The sequence below is a fragment of the Aethalodelphis obliquidens genome, unplaced genomic scaffold, assembly GCF_003676395.1.
Source record: "Aethalodelphis obliquidens isolate GAN/ISIS:26980383/991018 unplaced genomic scaffold, ASM367639v1 scaffold2, whole genome shotgun sequence".
NCBI classification, from domain to species: Eukaryota; Metazoa; Chordata; class Mammalia; order Artiodactyla; family Delphinidae; genus Aethalodelphis; species Aethalodelphis obliquidens.
Genome location: NW_020837946.1, coordinates 18375338 through 18396045, shown reverse-complemented (window position 1 = coordinate 18396045; position 20708 = coordinate 18375338). Strand labels below are relative to the sequence as shown.

At 55.9% G+C, this 20708-nt stretch overlaps 3 protein-coding genes across 18 annotated transcripts; 1 reads left to right on the top strand and 2 right to left on the bottom strand.

The window, feature by feature from the left end:
• Positions 1-317: 317 nt before the first annotated feature.
• Positions 318-3238, top strand: ZFAND2B (zinc finger AN1-type containing 2B). 4 transcript variants are annotated; one of them, XM_027120961.1, is made up of 10 exons: positions 318-400; positions 522-597; positions 871-965; positions 1190-1321; positions 1450-1601; positions 1824-1919; positions 1995-2055; positions 2142-2209; positions 2541-2613; positions 2834-3238. In XM_027120961.1, exons 2-10 carry the CDS (start codon positions 543-545, stop codon positions 2876-2878), a joined length of 777 nt encoding a protein of 258 aa, XP_026976762.1. In that variant the 5' UTR covers positions 318-400; positions 522-542; the 3' UTR covers positions 2879-3238. The 4 variants fall into 4 exon arrangements, with proteins under 4 accessions (XP_026976762.1, XP_026976774.1, XP_026976782.1 ...); XM_027120973.1 differs by having other exon boundaries at positions 341-400; positions 525-597; XM_027120981.1 differs by lacking the exon at positions 318-400 and having other exon boundaries at positions 436-597; positions 2938-3234.
• A 119-nt stretch (positions 3239-3357) lies between these two features.
• ABCB6 (ATP binding cassette subfamily B member 6 (LAN blood group)) lies at positions 3358-10789 on the bottom strand. Of its 2 annotated transcripts, XM_027120803.1 has the most exons (19): positions 9777-10789; positions 9316-9453; positions 8874-9060; positions 8577-8678; positions 8226-8409; positions 7497-7618; positions 6864-6973; positions 6616-6681; positions 6318-6443; positions 6089-6165; positions 5937-6000; positions 5740-5825; positions 5470-5527; positions 5151-5255; positions 4547-4721; positions 4291-4403; positions 3956-4050; positions 3816-3884; positions 3358-3626 (listed from the first exon to the last, which is right to left on the bottom strand). In XM_027120803.1, the coding sequence occupies exons 1-19, from the start codon at positions 10323-10325 to the stop codon at positions 3518-3520; spliced, it is 2535 nt and encodes an 844-aa protein (XP_026976604.1). In that variant the 5' UTR covers positions 10326-10789; the 3' UTR covers positions 3358-3517. The 2 variants fall into 2 exon arrangements, 1 of the variants encoding a protein (XP_026976604.1); XR_003435715.1 differs by lacking the exons at positions 3358-3626; positions 4291-4403 and having other exon boundaries at positions 9777-10441.
• A 213-nt stretch (positions 10790-11002) lies between these two features.
• On the bottom strand, positions 11003-20638 carry ATG9A (autophagy related 9A). Of its 12 annotated transcripts, none has more exons than XM_027120822.1 (17): positions 20426-20542; positions 19928-20149; positions 19384-19441; positions 18835-18966; positions 18670-18713; positions 17758-17822; positions 16811-16972; positions 16478-16619; positions 15496-16244; positions 15262-15415; positions 14977-15156; positions 14321-14569; positions 13941-14119; positions 13722-13839; positions 12708-12930; positions 12365-12510; positions 11004-12078 (listed from the first exon to the last, which is right to left on the bottom strand). In XM_027120822.1, exons 2-17 carry the CDS (start codon positions 19946-19948, stop codon positions 12073-12075), a joined length of 2628 nt encoding a protein of 875 aa, XP_026976623.1. In that variant the 5' UTR covers positions 19949-20149; positions 20426-20542; the 3' UTR covers positions 11004-12072. The 12 variants fall into 12 exon arrangements, 11 of the variants coding, with proteins under 11 accessions (XP_026976671.1, XP_026976623.1, XP_026976633.1 ...); XM_027120832.1 differs by having other exon boundaries at positions 20081-20149; XM_027120844.1 differs by having other exon boundaries at positions 19384-19438; positions 20081-20149.
• Positions 20639-20708: the final 70 nt, after the last annotated feature.

The following is a 20708-nucleotide window of genomic DNA, read 5'->3' as shown; positions in this document are numbered from 1 at the left end:
GAGAAACGTGTATTTCACAGAAACAAGGGAGTTGTCAGCTCCTGGAGAGTAAGTACAGCAGTGGCTGCGAACGAAACGGCTAGTCGGAGAGTGTAGAGTGAAAAGCGGACGAAGGACCCAATTGTGAAAGACCCCAAACCACCCCGTCCCTCCAAGATGTCATCGGTCCTTGCCTTCGCCTGTCGTTTCGCCCTTCGTGGAAGTAGGCCCGCGCCCAAGAGAAACCATCCAGCTTCCAGCCTAACGCAACAAGAGGGGGGGGGGTGATCGGCTCTTCCGGGACGCTCCCCCGCCCCCCGGGGACTGCGCTGGACGTGCCCGCCCTGCGCGACGACGTCAGCGCGCCCGCGCGCGCCAGGGGAGGAGTGGGAGCTGCGGGCCTGGAGGCGCTGACGCTCCAGTAACCCGGGCTGGGCAGTGGGGAGGAAGGGGCGGGACAGCGAGTCCCCCCACAGTGGGGGGTCGCGGTTTGGACCCGGAGCGGGAACCCTAGAGGAGCTCAGCATCGCTTCCTCTACCAGCAGGCCCCGTCCGGCCCGGCGATGGAGTTTCCGGACCTTGGGGCTCACTGTTCGGAGCCGAGCTGTCAGCGGTTGGGTGAGGGGGTGAGGGGCGGAGCAGGCGGGAGGCGGGGCCGGGCGGAGACGGGCTTGGAACTGCAAGTGGCGGGAAGGGTGGGCTCCCGGGCTGGAAGTGCCCGAGGGGGGCGGGGCTCGAGGTTGGGGCGTGGCTTAGGAGATAGTGGACTAGGTCAGGGGTGCAGTTCACTGCCAGTACTGCGGCGTTTTCGTTCCCCTGAGCGGAAGGCTTGAGTGAGCGGGAAGGAGGTCGAGGTCCCCCTGGACCTGCAGTCCAACCCACTTCCTGCAGATTTTCTGCCGCTCAAGTGCGACGCCTGCTCGGGCATCTTTTGCGCAGACCACGTGGCCTACGCCCAGCACCACTGTGGATCTGCTTACCAAAAGGTGAGGGGGCGGTCTGCGGGTGAAAGGGGGCGGATGGAGGATGGCATGCAGAATCTCTGGAACCCCTCTGCCTCCCATTTCCTCTCTTTTACTGTCTTTCTGAGGCTCAGTGCTGGGAACATTCCTTTTGCGTTTATGGGGGGTCATGTCCAGGTTCTTTCAGGACTAGAGATTTGGCTGGTTTGGGAGTAGGCCACAGACCGACCCCTGCTCCCTGACTGTAGGATATCCAGGTACCTGTATGCCCACTCTGTAATGTGCCTGTTCCTGTGGCCAGAGGGGAGCCCCCTGACCGTGCTGTTGGGGAACACATTGACAGAGACTGCCGCTCTGATCCAGCTCAGCAAAAGCGTAAGGTAAGCGTTGGAGGGGTTCACCATGGTCACCTGGGACTACAGTTGCCTGGAAGTCTGTACAACTGTTAGGATGGGGTTGAAGGGGGATCAGAGTCTCAGCAGAGACAATCCTCCCTACTCCACCTCAGATCTTCACCAATAAGTGTGAACGCTCTGGCTGCCGGCAGCGGGAAATGATGAAACTGACCTGCGACCACTGTGGCCGAAACTTCTGCATCAAGCACCGTCACCCACTGGACCATGATTGCTCTGGGGAGGGGCACGCCACAAGTAAGGCAGGGTAATTGCAACCAAGTCCTCTACTTGCCTTTGGGACCATCCCATCCTTCTGAAACTGACTCAACCTGTCCCCTTTGGCTAGGGAGTCCTTTTATTTCCTTTGAAGTGCATGTTTTCCAGACCTTGTGGAGGAGTTCCCCTCCAGACTTCCTTGGTCAGGCCAGGGAGGAACATGCAAGCTGACCGTGCCTGCAGGCATGCCAAGAGTGTCTCTTCCCTACAGACTGGCTGCCATCTCCAGAGCACAAGGCCTAGCTTCTTCTACAAAGACCATCCCCAGCCCAAACCAGACCTTGCCTTCATCTACCTCTGCCAGCAGGTAGGCCTGCCTGTTTCTCCTCTTCCTTTTTTCCCTTCACATCTCTGACCTCAGCCTCTTGAATGTCTGCCATAGAGCCACAGCTCAGTCTCCATCCCGGACAGCCTCTCCAGTGATTGCTTTGCAAAATGGCTTGGTGAGTTGGGCAGGGGTCAGATGGACAGAAGCAAACCCAACAGAGAGTAAAGTCCAAGGCAGCTGGTCTTATTTTTCCTTTTGCAGAGTGAGGATGAGGCTCTGCAACGAGCCCTGGAACTGTCCCTGGCAGAGACCAAACCCCAGGTCCCAAGGTACCTTCTCTCTGGTGAAAGAGGGTGGGACGTGGGCAAGGGCTCAGTTTGGAGGGAGGTAGGTGGGACCACTCTCATCCAATGCAGGATAACTGTTAGGAACTTGGGCTCACAATTAAGCTTTTGAACTACAGTATGTGACCTTTGACAAGTTCTTTAACCCATTAGTCTTAACGCACTCTATAAAATGGGGACAGTACTAATACCTTATAGAACCCTACCTATGAAAATTGAGATAATACTCACAAGTGCTCAGCACAGTGATGCCTAACAGATGAGATGCTCACATTTTAGATACTGTCATCCAGCTTAAGCTGTTCCTCCCTCCCAGTTCTCAGGAGGAAGAAGACTTAGCTTTAGCACAAGCACTATCAGCCAGCGAGGCAGAATACCGACAGCGGCAGGTATGAGGACGGGGTAGAGACAGGCCCTGCGCTGGGAGGAAGTAAGGAGTTTACGGGGGGTTGGGGGGTGCTCTTCCAAGTAGTAGAGTTTGGGAATGGTGGTTATCCTTGTGTTTTCAATATGACTCCAGCCCATGCTGAGCTCTGCAGTGAGGACTGTCCCCCTCATTTCCTTGACGTCGAACCCTGTCTTCCTCTCCTTCCCCTCCCCTTGCTCCAGGCTCAGAGCCGCAGCTTGAAGCCGTCCAACTGCAACCTGTGCTAGGGCCTTGGGCTTGGGGAGGGAGGCTCAGCTGAGGAGGACTGTGGCCCTCGCATCTCTAGGGTCCACAGGGAGAGGAGGCCCGGAGCAGCCTAGAGTGAAGATGAGGAGGAGTGACGTGGAGGCCACCTGCAGGGAGCATCAGGAGAAACAGCTTGTGGAGCTGAGCCTACAGATGGCTCTGCTGGCCTCTCCAGCTGCATGGGAGAGAACAGCTCTGAACTGTTCCCTGGCTGGGCCCTGGCCAGACCCCACATGGCCCCCTGCATCTTGACATCCCCCGTATACTGGGGCTCCCCCCACGTGTAGGGGGCTGGGAGGGGGAGCTAGAAAGAATAAAGAATCTTGGCAGTCAGTAAGACACCAAAGTGGTGTGTTTCTTTCTCCTCTCCAACCAAAAACAGAAGAGTCCTGTCAAGAATGCTCAGCTGATCTAAGGGTGGAGGCCCATTGCAATCCCCCACACCAGAAAGTCACAGTGATCCCAGCTCAGTCCACACTTTTATTTCCCCCAAAAGTGCTTTTTTGAAAGGCCCCTTTCCTTCACTATAGCTAGCACCAAGACCAGGATGAAATATGGCAGGGAAGAGGGGTACAGTGTTATTTCCCTCGGCTATGCTTTGGGAGGGAAGCATACTTTTGTCACCGGGCCTTAGTCTGGGGCTTGGTGTCTTCGGAGACTTCCTGTCCCTGCTGCTGCAGCTGCCACATGTCAGCATACACCCCGCCTCGGGACAACAGAGCCTCGTGCCTGGGCCAAGGAGAAAAACATAAGTCCCAACCAACTATCAGTTTTACCCCAAGAGTCCTCGCCACTAGTCTATGAGATGACAGGGAACTGGCGAGGGAGATCCTTCCAGAAAGCCCTGGGATTCCACAACCTTTTCCTGGGGCCCTCAATTCAGAGGCCCTTCCCTATTCATCCTACTGTGTCCCTTACCGTCCTCTCTCCACAATGCAGCCATCCTTGACGACGAGGATCTGGTCAGCACTAACCACAGTGGAGAGCCTGAGAGGTCAGAGATCAGTCACCTACCACACCACAAGTGTGGGCCCCGCTGCCCGCTGCCCGTCCCGTACCTGTGTGCCACCACGATGGTGGTGCGGTTGGTGCAGACTTTGGCCAGAGAAGCCTGGATGGCCCTCTCATTAGATGTATCCAGCGCAGATGTTGCCTACAGAGAGGGACTGGGTAAAACTGCCCCGGCCACCCAAGTCCCCAGTGGGAGGAGGATGCGAGCTGCTGGCCAAAGCCTCAGGAATCAAAAAGAACCTGTTTTGCGCTTGAAAACTGCAAGCTGTTTCTGTGAAACATGGATTTGTGCTAGCTCTCCTAGATGGAGACGGTGCCCAGCAAGAATGGCTGGGGCACAGGTCGGGGAGGAAGGAGGGGAGAAGGCACTCAGGGCCCTCACCTCATCCAGCAGAATGATGTCTGGAGCCTTGAGAATGGTGCGAGCGATGGCGACACGCTGCTTCTCCCCACCGCTTAGCTTCAGTCCCCGCTCACCCACCTGCGTATCGTACCCTGTGGAAATTGCCCACTTCCCTCAAGTCACAGTAATAAACTTGTTTTCTGTGACCAGATGGGCAAGGAAGAGGTGGAACCGAGGTCAGAGGGAGTAACGGGACTGAACTGGGCAGGAGGGGGACTCTGCAGGGGAGGCTCACCTTCAGGGAAAGCCACAATGGTGTCATGGATGCCTGCAGCCTGAGCCGCAGCCTTCACCTCATCGTTCCCAGCCGTGATGCGGCCATAGCGGATATTGTTGGCAATGGTGTCACTGAAGAGGACAGTGTCCTGGGGCACGACTCCAATGTGAGACCGGAGAGAGACCTGGGTCACCTGGGGCCAAAAGACCATATGCTCTGGCCTCTGAGACCCACCCAGGCCTGGAAGGTAGGATGGGATGGTGGGAGGCATATGGGATGAGAGGCCCTGCGTGAGAATCCTGCCTCCACCTTCCTAAACCCTAGCTGTGCAGGCAAATCACTTAACCTCTCTGAGTCTGTTTCCCCATCGATAAAGAGAAAATACACTTTCTCTCCCTGCTTCCCTGGGTTGCTGCAGATCTTTGTGCCTCATACAGCACCATACCACTCATTCTCATGACTACTTTTCTTATGTAAGTCGTCTACTGCTAGAAAGGCTGAGGTCTCCTGGCCCAACTTTCTGCAGGGGTGACAGCTCCTCCACCACTCCCTGGATGCCCAGCACCTGCCATTCTTTCACACACAGGCCTCTAAATTACAGGCTTCTCCCAAGCATCCTTACCTGTGAAATGTTCTGCCCATCTATTCGGATGCAGCCAGAGCTGATGTCATAGAAGCGAAAGAGCAGGCGCAAAATTGTGCTCTTCCCTGCTCCTGATGGGCCCACCTGTTGCATAAGAAACAAAGGGAAAACATTCTAAGGCCCATTGGCTTTTAAATCTTTCTCTCCAAGAGGCCACAATGTCCATGGAAGCTGCTACAGTCACTCCAGTAACCTGGCATGACAGGGCTAACTCCACAGCCTTGGTCCCAAGCTACCACGGGCACTAGAATAAGGGAAGCTCAAGGAGTCTGGGCCAACTGGCTGGGTCTCCTCTTACCAGGGCCAGTGTCTGTCCAGGCATCACGGTGAAGGACACATCCTGCAGGGTCTCCCGCCTGCAAAGAAGGATGGGCATGCTCAGCAGGCCTGCTGCACTGCCAGGGGCCCCCTCCGACACTAGAGCCACTACTGGGCCCTGCCCCTCTCTTGTTCAGGCTCTCTTTCCAGGTAGTGGTGCGCTGACAAGCAGGAAGGAGGGGCAGGAAGGCAGTGTGTAAATTGACACCGGAAAAGGGGGCTGGGGGACAGTGAAAGGGGAGGGGCTCACCCATTGGTATAGCTGAAGTGCACATTCTCAAACTCAATCTGGCCCCTCTGAAAGTGAAGGGGCCCTGCTCCAGGAAGGTCCTTCACCTGGGAGAGTGCCACCAATGTGTGCCATTACAGGCCTGGTATTCTCCAGACACAAAGAACGCCACGCAGGCTCCCGCTCCCCACAAACCCGGCTCCTGTCTCCTCACTCACTTCTGTCTCCTCTTTTAGCAGGTCAAACATGTTCTCCATGTCAATGAAGTTGGTCTGGATCATCCTGCAAGAAGAATGCTGGCTGGAGCTCCTCTGAGGAGCTGGAGAAATAACAGTGCACCCTGAACAGGTGAGGGCCAGGGTCAGGTTACCTGTAGTAGGTGCCAAACCAGTTGAGGGGCATGTACAGCTGGATGATGTAAGTGCCAAACAGCACAAAGTCCCCAACCTGTGGACATCAAGGGAAGAGGAGTCACAGGAGGCCTGCGGGCTCTCACCCTGCCCAGTGGCTATCACCCTCCCTGCTTCCCACCCAGGAAGCTGGTGGCCTAAACAAAGACCCCGGTCGCCTCATCCCCAGGCCCAGCACAATTCCCTCACCTGTAGCTTCTGCTCACTGACAAAATATGCACAAAGCAGGGAGCCAGAGAGGAGCCCAAGTCCAATCACCAGGTTCTGGGTCTGATTTAGCAAAACCAGTGAAGCACTTGACTTCCACTCCAAACCCTGGGGCCATGACATGAGAGGAAGGAATATCACATACATGCTGACAGTCACCAAATCCCAACCTGGCCCTGGGCACCTTCAACCTCACAGCCCAAATTTTACTCCTCTCTGTCCTGGCAATTCCACAAGGCCAGGCTGTTGCTCTCAGTAGGCCTCAAACTAGCATCCTCACCTGATATTTGATGATGGCCTCGCGATAGCGTTCCACTTCATAACTCTCCGCATTGTAATACTTCACCTGATGAATTCAAACCACCGCTGTTCCACACGGCCACAGCTTTCAGCTCAACTCCCCATCCCTCCTCCCTAATTGTAAACAGCACACCTCGCACCCCCCAGCTGCTTATCAGCCCCAATGGTCCCAGGCACACTCTTCCACATCTCCGAGCCTCACAACACTGCCACCGAGGCCTCTGTTACCGTCTCAAAGTTTAGCAAAGAGTCCACAGCCCGTGCCCGGGTAGCATTCTCCTGTGTGTTCATAGCACGTCGAAACTTCGTTCTCCACTCAGTGACCACAATGGTCAGGGCTAGAGAGTGACAGGAGGAGGGAGAGGGAGAAGAAGAGAGCAAGACATCACTCCCAGCAGCGGAGACCACGTGCATGCCTGCTGGTGGTCACGTGCGCGCTAACCCTGTGCTACAGCCCAGGGATCCAGATTCCAAAGCAGAGGGAGTCTTAAGCTCCCTGAGGGAAGGGGCTGTGTCCAAGACCTCACTGCAGGCTGCATAAAGCCTGTGTGAAAACGGTTGTGGTGAACAAATGAACGCAAGCTGCATGCTGTTACAAAAATGAGGTTCGTCCTTGACTCGCATCCACAGTGGGCACCTAATGTGACCAGGATGCCCTTCCTCAGCCCTCCCTCCACCCAGGGTGAGCTGAGCTTCCCTCAGCAGAGGACGCTCACCCGTCATATTGGAGAGCAGCAGGAGGCTATGCGGGTCCACTGATCTACAGTCTCCCAAAGCTGGGTCACCTGAGTGGGGGCAGGGCTCATGCCCAAGGGAGTCCGTGGCTAGTTCAGGGAGGTGGTTTCACCAAGCAGCACTCACCGAGGTAAAGACTCATGCACAGGAACACAATGAGGCCAAACCAGGCATTGAAGAACATGCTGAAGTAGATGATGCCAATGATGATGTCGGCCAGCGTGGGGACGATGTTGAACACCAGGTAGCTAGGAGGTAAAGTCAAGCAACGAAGAAAGGTTTAAGGGCTCGGAGCCAGCAACTCTCCCTAGGGGGTTTCAGCGTAGTGTTTTGTTTTCAACAGCAACAGACTGGAATCAAGCTAAATGCCCCTTAAGAGGTAAATGGTGAAATAAACCATAGGATGCCCAAATTATAGAATGCTCTGGATCAATTATAATGAATGAGGAAGATCTTCATGTGTGGGTTAGAATACATCTCCCTAACATTTTGATAATAAGGCCATTCTGAGAATGACATCTACGTCATGACACCATTCATTTTAGGAAAAACCTCCACGATACCACATTAGTTCTGTGAGTCTGCATGTATATATGTAAAAAAATGCAAAAAAAAGCAGAACTCAACATACTGAATGGAGTGAGAACCTCTGGAGAAGTGAGCGGAATTCAAAAGAGATTTGCTCTGTCTTCTTTATTTGAATTATTACGAGAGCACGTGTACATTAATTTTACGATTAAAAAAAAAAGAGGACAGAGGAGCAGCTCCTCAAGCTGGGTCTGTTCTCCTGACAGCCCCTCCACCCCTGCGTCTCCAGACCCGCCCTCCCACACTTCCTTTCCATTGGCTTGGCACCTGAGCAGCCCCGTGACACTGGATGTGCCCCGGTCCACGATCCGCAGCACCTCCCCCGTGCGGCGCCCCAGGTGCCAGCGCAGCGAGAGCTCGTGCAGGTGGGAGAAGAGGCGCAGCTCCACCTGCCGCGAGGTGAACTGCTGCACCCGGATCCATAGGAACGTGCGCAGGTTGCTCACGAAGCCTGGGGGAAGCCAGGGGAGGCCTTGGTAGGGCTGAGAAGCCTAAGGACGTCATCCCAGCAGCAACATGTGAAAGGTCTGAGAGCACCAAGGGGCCTGGGGGAAGGACGCCTGTGGGAGAAGGGAGAGGGACCAGTACCAACCGAGGTGAGAGCAGAGTCCCTCATACCTGTACTGCCGGTGCCACCCCCCTGGAGGAACTTGAGGAAGACATAGGTGATGACAGTCCAGACCAAGGAGCTCCAAGGTGCCTTCTGGGTCAGCAAGTTCACTATGGAGAAAACGAGTCCGAGCCTACTTATGGACCCTAGAACCCTCTTCAGGAGAAACCGCCCCAGGAATCAGCCACAGCCTCTTTCTGACCACCCAGCTCCCAACTCTGTCCCACTTCCCTAGGCTAGTCCCCTGCACCAACCAGGCCAATGAAAGACCAGAGTGCTGAGCTGACAACCCTTCTCCCCCTCACCTATGTCCCTGTAGAAGATGGGGACCAACACGTTCAGTCCCCGGTCCAGCCCCATGAGCCCCAGGCAGATGAGCACAACAAACTGCAGAGCTGGACTCCCTCGAGGCCACAGGTAGCCACTCAGTAGGCGGAGTTTCCTGCCAAGGTCTTGCCAGGTAGACCGTGGTGGCCCCTCTGTTGACTGAACCTAGGATGGTGAAACGCATAAGGGAGGGAAGCTCAGAAATCAAAATGAAGCGCACTAGCCAGAAAGCCTCTAGGGAAAATGTATGGGATTACAGCTCCCAGGTAACGGTAACGGACCAACAAGCGATCCCTGATGGGGTAAAGCTAACAGGGCACAAACTGAGATTTAGGAAAGAAATGGGTTTTTATGGTGGGAAGAAATGATGACAGAGAATGGAATTAAGATAGATCCGAAGTTTCAGAAACTGAGGTGTACCTGGCTCCTGTCTACATCTTGATCCTCTTCATTGACCCGCAAGGTGTATGACTGGGGACGAAGTCCAGGGGCCCAGAGCCCCAGGACAAAAAGCCCTCCAGAGACCACATACCGCAGCACCCACAGGCTAAACTGAACCTAGAATTAAACATATGTGGGGAGACTATCAACGAGGGCCAGAATCCCATTGTTACTACTTATAACACATCTGGGGACTGGGGTAGGGCACACACCCAGGTCCTCCTCAGGGGCCCAGCATCTAATAGGCTTTTAAAAGAATCCACAGTGACTCAGCACAGCCACTCCCCACCAGCTGGCTATCAGCTCCCAGCAGCGCTGGCCCCTCCTTTCTGCCCTTTTTTAGAGGCATTCGAAAGCATGGAGCCAGTGTGACCAGACATGCCATCTTTCTTCCCAGCACCCGCTACCCATGCTTCCCCTCCCCCCACGAGGTCACTCACCTGCTGGCTCAAGTTCGCCCTTGCCCACCACCATTGTGGGCTGTTCCAAGACACTAGGGCCAAGTTCTCGGCTGCAAAAGCCACAGTCCAGAGGAGCAGGAGACCCGGGCTGTGCGTGAACTTGATCCAGACGCCCATTGCTAGCTTCTGCCGTGCCTGGCTCCGTTCCACCACGAGCAGCCCCAGGCCACAGGCGCTGGCCACAGTCCCCAATAAAGACGCCAGCAATAGGTAGCCTGGCAGTGGGGCACCCTGGGCAGCGCCCACCCGGCCAACCAGACCGGCTAGGGGCAGCGCCACCTGAAGTGTGGCCAGAAGCAGCTGCAGCACGTAAGGAGCTACGCGAGGGCCGGCCGCCCAAGACACCGCGTCAGCGCCACCTGGCCGCTCCGGACGTTTGCAGGGAAGAACCGGCACCAAGGCCAGAGCCCCCAGGCCCATCAGCGTCGAGGGTACAAGCGTGAAGAAGAAGCAGGGGCTGAGGCCACCCTTCGCCCAGACCGGACCCGCGGGTCCTTCGGCCTCACAGTAGTTGCCCACAGTCACCATGGCAATGCGTGGCCGCCGGCCGAGGCTGAGGGGACTGAGGGACAGGAGAACTGGACCGGCCGCTCGGGGCGGGGCGCGGAATCCCGGGTATCTCGGGTCATGGAGCCTCGGGGCGCTAAGCCGCGGGGGTCGCGCGGCAGGGACGAACGTGGACCCGGCCACACCACCCCCTCGCTTCGCGCACGCGCCGCCGCCACGCACTCACGCCGGGCACGTACGCCGTCTCTGCCGTCCGCCCCTAGCTCGCGGCCGGGGACCCTCTGGCCAAGTCGGGGCCCACAGGAATGTTCAGCCTCTGCCTCCAGCCGCTCTCTTCCGCAGCAGCCCCGCCCACCAGGGCCGCTCCCAGCTCCTACCCAGGGCCCCATTGGCCGAGTGTCTCCGAAGGGGCGGGGGAATGGTGCACGCTAGGGAAGGCAAAATAGAACAGCGGAGTCGGCATGGTCACGTGCTCAGGGCGGGAAATCTGACCGCACGTCCTGCCGGAGTCCTTGACCTCCACGGAACCAGGGATCGGAAGCTGCCCTCTGCTCGCCCAGTAGGTCGGTATATCCAAGCGATCGCATTGGCCAGCTTTCCCACATGGCCGACCCGGTCCCCAGCCACCTGGGTGGTTCACACACACCCCACACCCCGCTTGCCCCCAGAACCTTGGCCACTCGAGACAACAAGCCGCGACCTGGTCAAAATCCCTTCTTTATTAAGGGTTGTCAAGCTGTACACGGTCCCCACGCCACTCCGCTGTAAGTTCGGGCAGCGTAGTTCACCGCTCACCCGCAGCGGACCGCAGCTGGGTGAGGGGTGGGGCGAAGGGAAGGAGCTGGGTCCCAGCATGCAATGCGGCAGCCCAAGGCGAAGACGTCCTGTCGCCCCTCCATCCCCCTCAAGGGACAGTGGGATGCAGGCCAGAGCTCTCTTGCTGATAGGCAGCCAGTCGAGGGCACACTTCCAGCCCTGTCCATCCCATGTGCAGGTGGTGGGGCGGGGTACAATAAGCAGCAATAGGGGCCAGGAAGGCCTCAGTCTCCCGGGGGACCCATCTTAAAAGTTGGAGAGGGCAGCAAAGAGTTTCCATCCTGCTCCTGCAATTTAGAAACTTCCTTCTTAGTGTCAAAAGATAGCATGAGGGGAGCTAGGAGCTAAAGCCTCCACACCAAGACAAAGCAAAAGCTGAACAGAAGGGGAACAAGCGAACGGAACAGGAGCAAGTGGCACACATGCCAGTGATGTGCAGGAAGCAGGGGAGAGGTGAGCAGGCTGCAGCACTGGGAGAGAACTGGGGGTGAGGTAAGGGCCACAGCCTGAGCTGCTCATCTGTTCAGGGTGCGGGGAGGGCGGCTGCAGAGGTTGAGGGTCCAGGCCCACCTCCCCACTCCACAGTTGGCACAGGTTCTCCCTGCTTGGCAGCTTCTGTGGTGGGCAGTCCTCTGGAGACTTGCAGGGTTGGGTGCAAAGGTGGCAGTACTGGGGCTGGGCTGGGGACCAGTTTCTAGCACCACACTCTGAGCCAAGGGGTGTCCTGGGGATGAGGCTAGAGTCCTGTGTGCCCTGGTTCCTAGGCCCCCAATCTCTCTCCTGGGGCTGTGGCGAGCCCAGCATTGGCACCTTCCTTGGCCAGGCACAGACACACAAATACCACACGCGTGGAGCCAGGCAACACTCAGAGGAGCCCTCCATGGCAGGCGGATGGGATGGCAGGGCAACGGTGGCCTCCATCCTGGGGCATAGGGACCCTCCTCAGCCTCGTCTATACCTGTGGAGAGAAAAGGGTTGGTAATGGAGATAGTCTTCAGCTATCTGCTTACACAACAGAAGCCTGGAGATAAAGGAAACGGAAAACTTGATTCTTGAGGAGGTAAGCAAAGGAAAAATCAAGTCCTGGATTTCACAGCAGGTGAGGGAAGAAAAGGAAGTGTACTTTGGGGGGGAAGTTGCAGTATCTCTGCCTGAGAGGCCCACCTCCCTTCACATGAGAAGTTTTGACCTCAGCCTGCAAGTTACTGCTTCTGGCATTTGTTTTGGGGTCTTGAAGCCCTTACCTTGTGCACCTGAGGGGGAAGCTCATCCTCTGAGCCCTCTTCGGGCACGGGCTCTGGGTGCCTTGATGCTGACTGCCCATCTTCAGCCCATCCTCCAAGGGGCAGCCGAGAGAAGTGAGAGGGAGCCCGGGGCACTGTTCCAGGATCTAAAGATACAAGTAAATACTCTTAGAATGAACTCAAACAGGAACGAGGAGAAGGGTGCTGGGGCTTTTGGGGGTAGGGGGAAGTGCGGGGGAGGGATTAGTCTCCTTGGGTCTGGTCCCTCTGACTTCTTTCGTCCCCTAGAGGCCCCAGAAGGACCACCCTTCCCTGAAGACTCTGTGTCCTTCCCAGTGGATACCTGTGATGCCTCCGTAGCGCCTCTGGAAGCCCCCATGCAGGGCAGTGGTCTCGGGAGCTCCAGGCCGGGATGCAGCACAGGGATAGCTGGCGGAGCGGGGGATAGGCTGGGGGCCCCGGGCACCCTCTCCCCCCTCTTCGGGGGCACTCTCCCCACTCTCATCACTCTCCCGGCGGTGCCACACATGCCGCTCAGGTTCAGCCTGGGCCTGCTGCTTGTGGAGCTGAGAAGTGGGGGATTCATTAGTTGGGGACAAAAGAATATCTGTCTGAAATGGCTACCCTCCACCATGGTATCGGCCAGTTCCCATTTATACTGCCTCACCTAGAATCACTGACCCAGAGTATCTGATGTGTTAATAATGTGTAACATACACATGATATCTTACAGGTTAAATTCTCAGCAGATCCCTGGAACAAGCCTGTGCATAAATTGTAATAGCTCTCATTTTCCCCAGTCATTTGATTCTGGAACAAATTGGTTGTGAATCTAAGTGCCAGGAACTCTTTTAGGTGCTAGGGATACAGCAGTGAACAAAATAGACAAAAATTCCAACTCCTGTGGGGCTTATATACTTGGGGGAAGTGGGGAAGGATAGATAATAAACAAATAAATAAGGGAAAAATACAATGTCCCATGGTGCTAAATGCTATGGAGAGAAAAACAGAACAGGAAGGTTCAGGAGGGTAGGCAAGGGAGGCTTTTACTCAGGGTGGCCAGAGGTGGTCTCATGGGGAAAGAAGGAGCATACTTGAATGAGAAGGAGGGAGCCCTGTGGATATCTCAGGGAAGTAGGTTCTTGGCAGGGGAAACCACAAGTGCAGAAAAGGCCTGGGTAAAAGTAAGCTAGGCTAAAAAGGATAGGAAGAGGATGTATGTGGGAATGGAGATTGCAGAGCAGGTAAATGGCAGAGAAGAGATTTGAACCCAGGTCTTGCTTCACATCTAAAACCCTCTATTCTGTTTTCAGCTGCCACCTTGGTTCTATGACCCTGCCCCTTCCAGCCCACTCACCTGGTGCATATAGAGGGCATGCAGGCTCATCTCAGTGGACGCATATTCCGACAGCACCAGGCTCTGCAGCTGTCCTTCCCACACACTGCTCCCGGAGCTGGCTGTCCTGGCATCCACCCTGCCCCCCAGCACAGACAGCAGTCATCAACATTTCTGAGACCCACACAAATTGCTGGGGGCTACTGCCATGCCCTCCTCTCATGGCCCACCTCTACTCACCCAGAGCCTGTCATGGTGCTGGGAGCCCGGCCTGTGGGGGCCTGACCAGGCTGCAGAGGGGAGAAGGAGCGCAGGGCAGAGGCGACCTCAGCCCTGTGCCTGGAGCCCTGCAAGTCTCTGGGCAGTGGGGGGCCCCGGCAGGATGAGCCGGCTACCACATTTGCAATAAGGCTCAGTGGCTATGAAAGAAAAGAGTGGGTAGAATTCTCAGGGCATAGGGAGGCCTCTGAGTTCCCCAGTATTCTGCACATTAGGACCCAGTGGCACAGACTGGACAGAAGGAAACTGACCCGGTAGGCCCTTCCGCCCCATGCGCATGTCCCACGTCCCAGCTCCTGGAGTCCACTCTTCCTGTCATCTCCCAGTCCCTAGGAACGCACCTCAGACTCAGATTGTAAGGATTGGATGGACGTAAAGAGGGCATTTTCTGGGAGCAGACCCCCTTGGGCAAGGCCTGCAGCTGCTCCGTCCCGCTGAACTTGCTCCTTGAGGAAACCGAGGAAGGCCGTGCTCTCACGTGGTGGCTGCCAGCCAGGGTTGGTGATGGCAAAGTGCATGAGTGACAACTCTGTCTTCCCATCCTCGGCTTGCTGGTACACTGAGGCCTCCGTCTGCCCACCGGACAGCCACTGTACAAGGGAGGCTGCAGTGAGCAGGACTGTCCCCTTACAGGAACCCTTTTTGTACCTTTCCTGCTAGTGGGGAGGCCTTGCCCCTGGAGGGCAGAGACCACAATGCACTGCTGTATCTTGTCCAGGGGCCCTGGTGCCCACCCCACGAGTAGCCACATGCCAGGCTAGCTGCTTGGTTTGTGCCTTTCAGGGAGCTTGGCCAAGGGTGCAAGTTTAAGGTTATAATCGAGCCCAGGCTCCTGTTTACAAAGCAGTGTGTGCCCTGGTACAGGGTTGCCCCAAGGCAGGGCTGCCTTTTTGTGATTTGTTGGCTCAGAAGGGTGCCTTTTTGCAGTTTGCCCAAAGACACTGTATATGCCAGCATCACCTCTGGCCAACTGCCCCCCTCCCTCCTTTCCTAATACCTGGGGGTGCCCATGCTGGCGAACATCCATCTGAGCGAAGGAGCAGGTATCTCCAACACCAACGACCTCCACGGTGAAATTGCGGAAGAAGTCTATAATCTCCAGGGCCCGTGGGCGCAGGCAGAAGATGAGGATGAGGGGTGTGACAATGGGGCTCAGTAACTCCTCCAAGATGAACACCTAAAAGGGAAGGGATCAGGGTCACAAGAGAGCAGGAGGGAGCCCAGCCCTCGCCACCAGGCTATCAGCCAGTCTCTAGCAGGCCCTAACTCCAACTCCACTCACTGCCTTGTACTGGAAGAGCTGGGCAAACTCGTCCCGGGTCTGCGAGCGGTGGGCATTACCCTGCCAGTGGTCAGGCATGTAGTGGATGTGAGCGAGGATCACGCGGAGCAGCTGCTCAGGGCAGAACACCATGTGCTGGTCCGGAATAAAGGACCTAGTGGGATCAGGGTCATGGTGAGACATAAGCCCCCGGGAACGCTAGTTGGCTTGCTCCCACCTGCTCCCCTGGCCCACCTGCACACGGTCACGGTGACCCCCAGGAGCGTGACAGTGGTGAGGACATGTTCCACAGCCAACACATCTTCGTCGTAGATGGTGAGGGCAATAAGCACGGCCAGGATGGAGCCAGCAAAGAAGGCGCAGTTCTTGGCCAGCAGTGTCAGCAGAGGTGACAAGAAGCAATTCATGTACTTGGATGCGGGCTTGTAGCCTCGGTTGAGGCGGGACTGTAGCTCGTGTTCCAGCTCGTTGAAGTGGCGGAGGTAGCAGCGGCCGTAGAGCGACCAGCAACGTGCTCCCAGGGCCCCCGGCTCCCGCTTCAGCACCTCGGCGTAACTGAAAAAGGCATAGAGGATCTGCCAGATGAGGATGAGGGGGCACAGCAGGAAGTTGGCGATGCCAATCCACAGGATGCGGTTGCTGAGACGCTGGGCCAGCTCGAGCCGTTGTCCCCCACGTTTGTACTCAGCCTTGAGGCTCCATTCATTGAGAAACAGAGAGCCAGGTCCCCAAAAGAGGATCAGCTCGAAGTTGTACTTGAGGCCCCGAGTGAAGAAGACAACCTCCCCGAGACCGGGCAGGCGGAAGCGCAGAGGCAGGAGGGATTTGTTAACCAGTGCCACCATGTAGTTCTGGAAACGGAGGATGCGGTGGTAGATGTCCAGCTCTGTTAGCTCACGCTTGTGGATGCAGATCTGGTGCTCTTTCTGGGTCTGCACAATCCGGGCCTGTACTTCTTGCCACGTGCAGTATGGAAGCGCAGACTATGGGGTGGGGAAGAGACGAGGGATGGAAGGTGGGGTTGTTGCCTCGGCCCCTTGCCCTGCATGAGCTGTGAGGCTCAGGGGTCCTCTTAGTGGAGCCTTTAACCGGATGCTCCTTGATCTGCAAAGGACGGCTGAGGCTGCCCGATGCCCGGGAATACAACCCCCCCACTTCCCAAGCTGCAGAAGACGTCCTGGCCTGTGGCTGTAACTGCCCAATTTCCCAGTCTCACCATGGGGATGCGCAGAGCATGCAGGTAGAAGGAGTGGATCTCCCAGTAGCAGCAAATGTTATAGATGAACTTGATGAGCCGGTGAACCCAGAAGACACCAGCAATGACGAGGATGGTGATAAGGGAGCCATTTTCCTGAATCCTGGTGGGGAAAAGAAGGGGAGGAGGAGTGGCCCTTGAGGAGCCTTGGCAGACATGCTGCTGTCCTGAAGGATTTGGAGAGGCTGAGCCTGAGCCTGTGTTCTGGGGAATGTTACTGCCTCACACTCCACTCCATTCCCCACCTGCTAGCTGAACAACAGGCGCTGGTGCCCTCTGAACTGCAGCACTTACCTGGCACTACAGACTGGGGCAGGCAAAAAGGCATCTGGCAGAGTAACCTTGACAGGCTCGGTAGGGTGAAGACTGTGGTTCACCATCTTGTTGGCAAATAGGATGTCGTAGTCCACACAGCTGACCAGGAAGGTGGTGAACGCAACCACAAAGAGGAACTGCCTGGGGAGTTGGGAAGAGAGGGCGCAGTCCGAGAGATACCAGTGAAATAACATGGGAAAAAGGAAGAGTCTGGAAGCCCCAGACCAAAATTAGGGAGCAGCCTCTGGGGAAATGGGCTGGAGAACTCCGTGTGGGCTCTCTCTACTGCTTGGCCCCAGGGGACCCAAGCCAGCTCCTATTTTTTGCTCTTAGCTTCAGGCACCACAGAATCAGCCTGCTTTTCCACCTCATAGTAATCTCTGCCGCCACTCGCTGGACTCCTTCAGAGGTCTTAAATTGTGGTCTGTGGTCCCCAGTACCTGATTTCCTTTTGGTAGTTAGAAGCCCTTTGCGGATTTGAACTCTTTTCTTATGGAGGGAAGGTTTCCCAACCCCTTGACATTTGGCAAAGCCATATGGCTCCTTCCTCCTAGCAGGCTCTCTACTCAGCAGCAGGCCTAAGGTGCAACCAAGGCAGAACAGAGACATTTTTCTCAAGTGAGTGGCTGGCATCTCTGATACCTCCTGCCTGAACCATGCCCATTCCACTGGAGCTCTGATGAAATGATCAAGTCTGACTTCTCTTTGTGGAAGAGACAGGACTTGGAAAGCTCTCCTTATAAGCGAGATTAAAAAAGATAAGGCTGTAAAACGGTGTCACACCCAGTCCTTAAACTATAAATGTTTGCAGAGTTTTGAGCCTAGGACTGACTTGCATTGGCGGTTTGGGCCAGGCGTTGAGCTCAAAGAGAGGAAACACTGAAATGTATTCCTTCACCACATCGTCCATCCCTTCTTATACTTACATGAGCTCAAAGATCTCCCCGATGAGCATACAAGTGAAGCCATTCTTCTGGTGTAGATTATAAACGTGTAATTGTTAAGAGAAAGTGGTCTGTATAGACAGCAATTAAGAGCACAGGGACTTCCCTGGTGGTGCAGTGGTTAAGAATCTGCCTGCCAATGCAGGGGACATGAGTTCGATCCCTGGTCCGGGAAGATCCCACATGGAACAAAGCCCCCCATGCGCCACAGCTACTGAGCCTGCGCTCTAGAGCCCGTGAGCCACAACTACTGAAGCCCACACTCCTAGAGCCCGTGCTCCGCAACAAGAGAAGCCACCACGATGAGAAGTACGTGCACCGCAACAAAGAGTAGCCCCTGGTTGCCACAACTAGAGAAAGCCCGTGCAGAAATGAAGACCCAACACGGCATAAAAAAAATTTTTAAATTTTTAAAAAAGTACAGACTTTGGTGTCACATACCTGAGCTGAAGTCCTGGCTCTATGACTTTCAAGCTGTGTGACTTTGGCCAAGTTACTTAACCTCTCTAAGCTTTTGTCTGTAGTGGTGTGTTGGGAATAATAGCACCTGCCTCATAGGATTATTAGGTCTGAGATAGTGCATATAAAGTATTTAACACAGAACTGACACAGAATAAGTCAAATGACATTAATTATTATGGTTATTAGCATACCATCAAAAAGAATCACACTCAGAGAGGTTCCTTATAAACTAACACTACAAAATGCAAGGCACGTAGCTCTTGATAAATGTGAGGTATCATTGTTTATAATGATCATTATTTCTTTAGCCTCTTTCAGGCTCAAGGTGTCTGAAAAGGATTAGAACCATACCCACACCGACTTCTCATCAGGGGCCTGGCTTAGAGAGAGGCTATAGGTCCCAGAGCTCCATCACAGAGACACAAAGGATATTCGAGAGAAGAAGAGATCAAGGTTTTCGATGTGGTGCCAAGGTGCTGTGGGTACAGGAGCAGAGACGTCAGAGCCCTGAAGAAGTGGAAGCCCCTGCTCCCTCAGTGTTCCTCCACCAATTCTCCCCCCAAGCCCCAGCTCTGGCCGTCATGTCCAGGAACTCACACTTGCTCCCCTCAGGGACATGCACCAACAGGTCCTCCTCCCCGGGGGGTGAATCGCTGTAGGAGGCCTCTAGGCGCTGGTATTCAGTGTCAAACTGCGCCATCACCACCGCCCCCTGTCCACCTTGTCCACCTGTGGGTAATGAGGAAGGAGAGACCCAGGTTCAGACACCTGGTGCTGTTCGTCTTCTCCCCTGCCTACCAGACCAGAAATGAGTGAGAAGGAATCCTGGGCTTGGTCTCCACTACCAGTCTTCTTGGATCAAAGGCAGAGAAAGAGCAGTAACCCAAGGAGAGCAGCAAGCTCAGGGCTTGGGAGGCCCTCACTGACCAATGAGGTCAGTCATTCCCAGAGCCTTTATCGAATGTCTACCAAGGCCTTGCTGGCCTGAAGGCAGATTCTGGCCCTGTGGGGGGTCTGCTTCATCTTCTATTCACTGGAGAGAAGGGGTCCTCCCCCTCCCCTCCTAGAGAAACCTTGGTCTCCCAAGAGACTAGCAGTTTGGAAGCACTTTGTAAACAGAGATTTGAGATAAGCACATGGCCCTACCAGCTCCATGGGCAGTGTCTGCTCCACTCCAGCCCTCGATGCCCTGGCTCTGCAGCTGCTGGAGGAGAAGGTGTCAGGCCCCGGAGAGTGGGGAGTGGGAACAGAAATAAACCCAACCCTACCACCCCCCGACGCCCCATACTCAGGGGCGGCCAAGCAAGGGGCAGGGAGGCTGCAGTGGGAAAGAGGCACCCTTCCAGCCTAGGGCTATGCGTACTTCCTCTGGTTGTATTATACACGGCCACTCATTCAACTCTAGGGTCCCAAGAAGTGTCTAAATGAACCTGTGGAGACTGAGTCTGTACAGGGCTGGACTGTTTCTCCATTGCCCCACTTCAGCCTCAGAAATTAGATGGACCGTTCAAGGTCCACGAAGCCCCAAACCCAAAAGCCAAGAAGAGAGTCTTTTCTAAAGAGGACCTTTCTGGTCAACTCCTTCCCTTGCTTCCCTAGCCCCAAAGGCCCAGCAGGCAGGCAGAGTTCCTGGATGGGATATACTGATTGGGTCAGTGTAGACCTAGATTCTGGGTGAACTGTGGGTTACCTTGGTCCTGGAGCCAGGCATGATCTAGGTGGCACTCAACCAGTCAGTGCAGACCCCGTGGCTGTGGAGCCCTGCCCAGCCAGGCCCCGGTGGGATTCCCTGGGTTAGTGAGAACCCTGGGTCCTAAGCTGACCAAGCCCTCAGGGAACTCACCACTTACTGGGTCAGTGTAGACCCAGGGCCCATAGAGCCCCTGCCAGCCGGGCCTGGGTTCAGGGGTTCCTGCGAACGTTGGAGGAATCAATCCAGTCCGACAGCCGATACCGCAGGTGGGCTGGGTTGCCTCCCTACACCCAGCAGCCACGACCCGAGCCCAGCACGCCCCCAGATCGCCCGGCCCCCGGCCAAAGGCTCGTCTCCCAACAGCGGACAGCCCTGCGCGCGGCCCCGTCGCTCGCGCGCGCCCCCGTCCGCGCGCCCCCGCTATCAAAACATTCCGGCTGCGTGCCCCCGCCCCGCCCGCGGCGCCCCTTCCCCCGTTACTCGCCACGAGCTCACTTAGGGCTCCGAGGGCACCCCTGGCCAGGCCCGACCCGGGCCGTGAGATTTCGGTATCCGGTCTCGCGTTTCACCTCAGGGACGGTGACCCGGGTGATTCCAGGGGCTCCGTCGGCTCCACTGGGCTCAGCCCGACCCGGAGCAGTAGGCCCGGCGTCTGCCACTCACTGTCACCCGCAGTTAGCCTGACCAATGAACATGATGGGTGGAGACACGACGGCCAATCTCGGCGTCTGGGGCAGGACTAAAGGCTAGAGGCGGGTCTTGGAAGTCAGGGGACCAA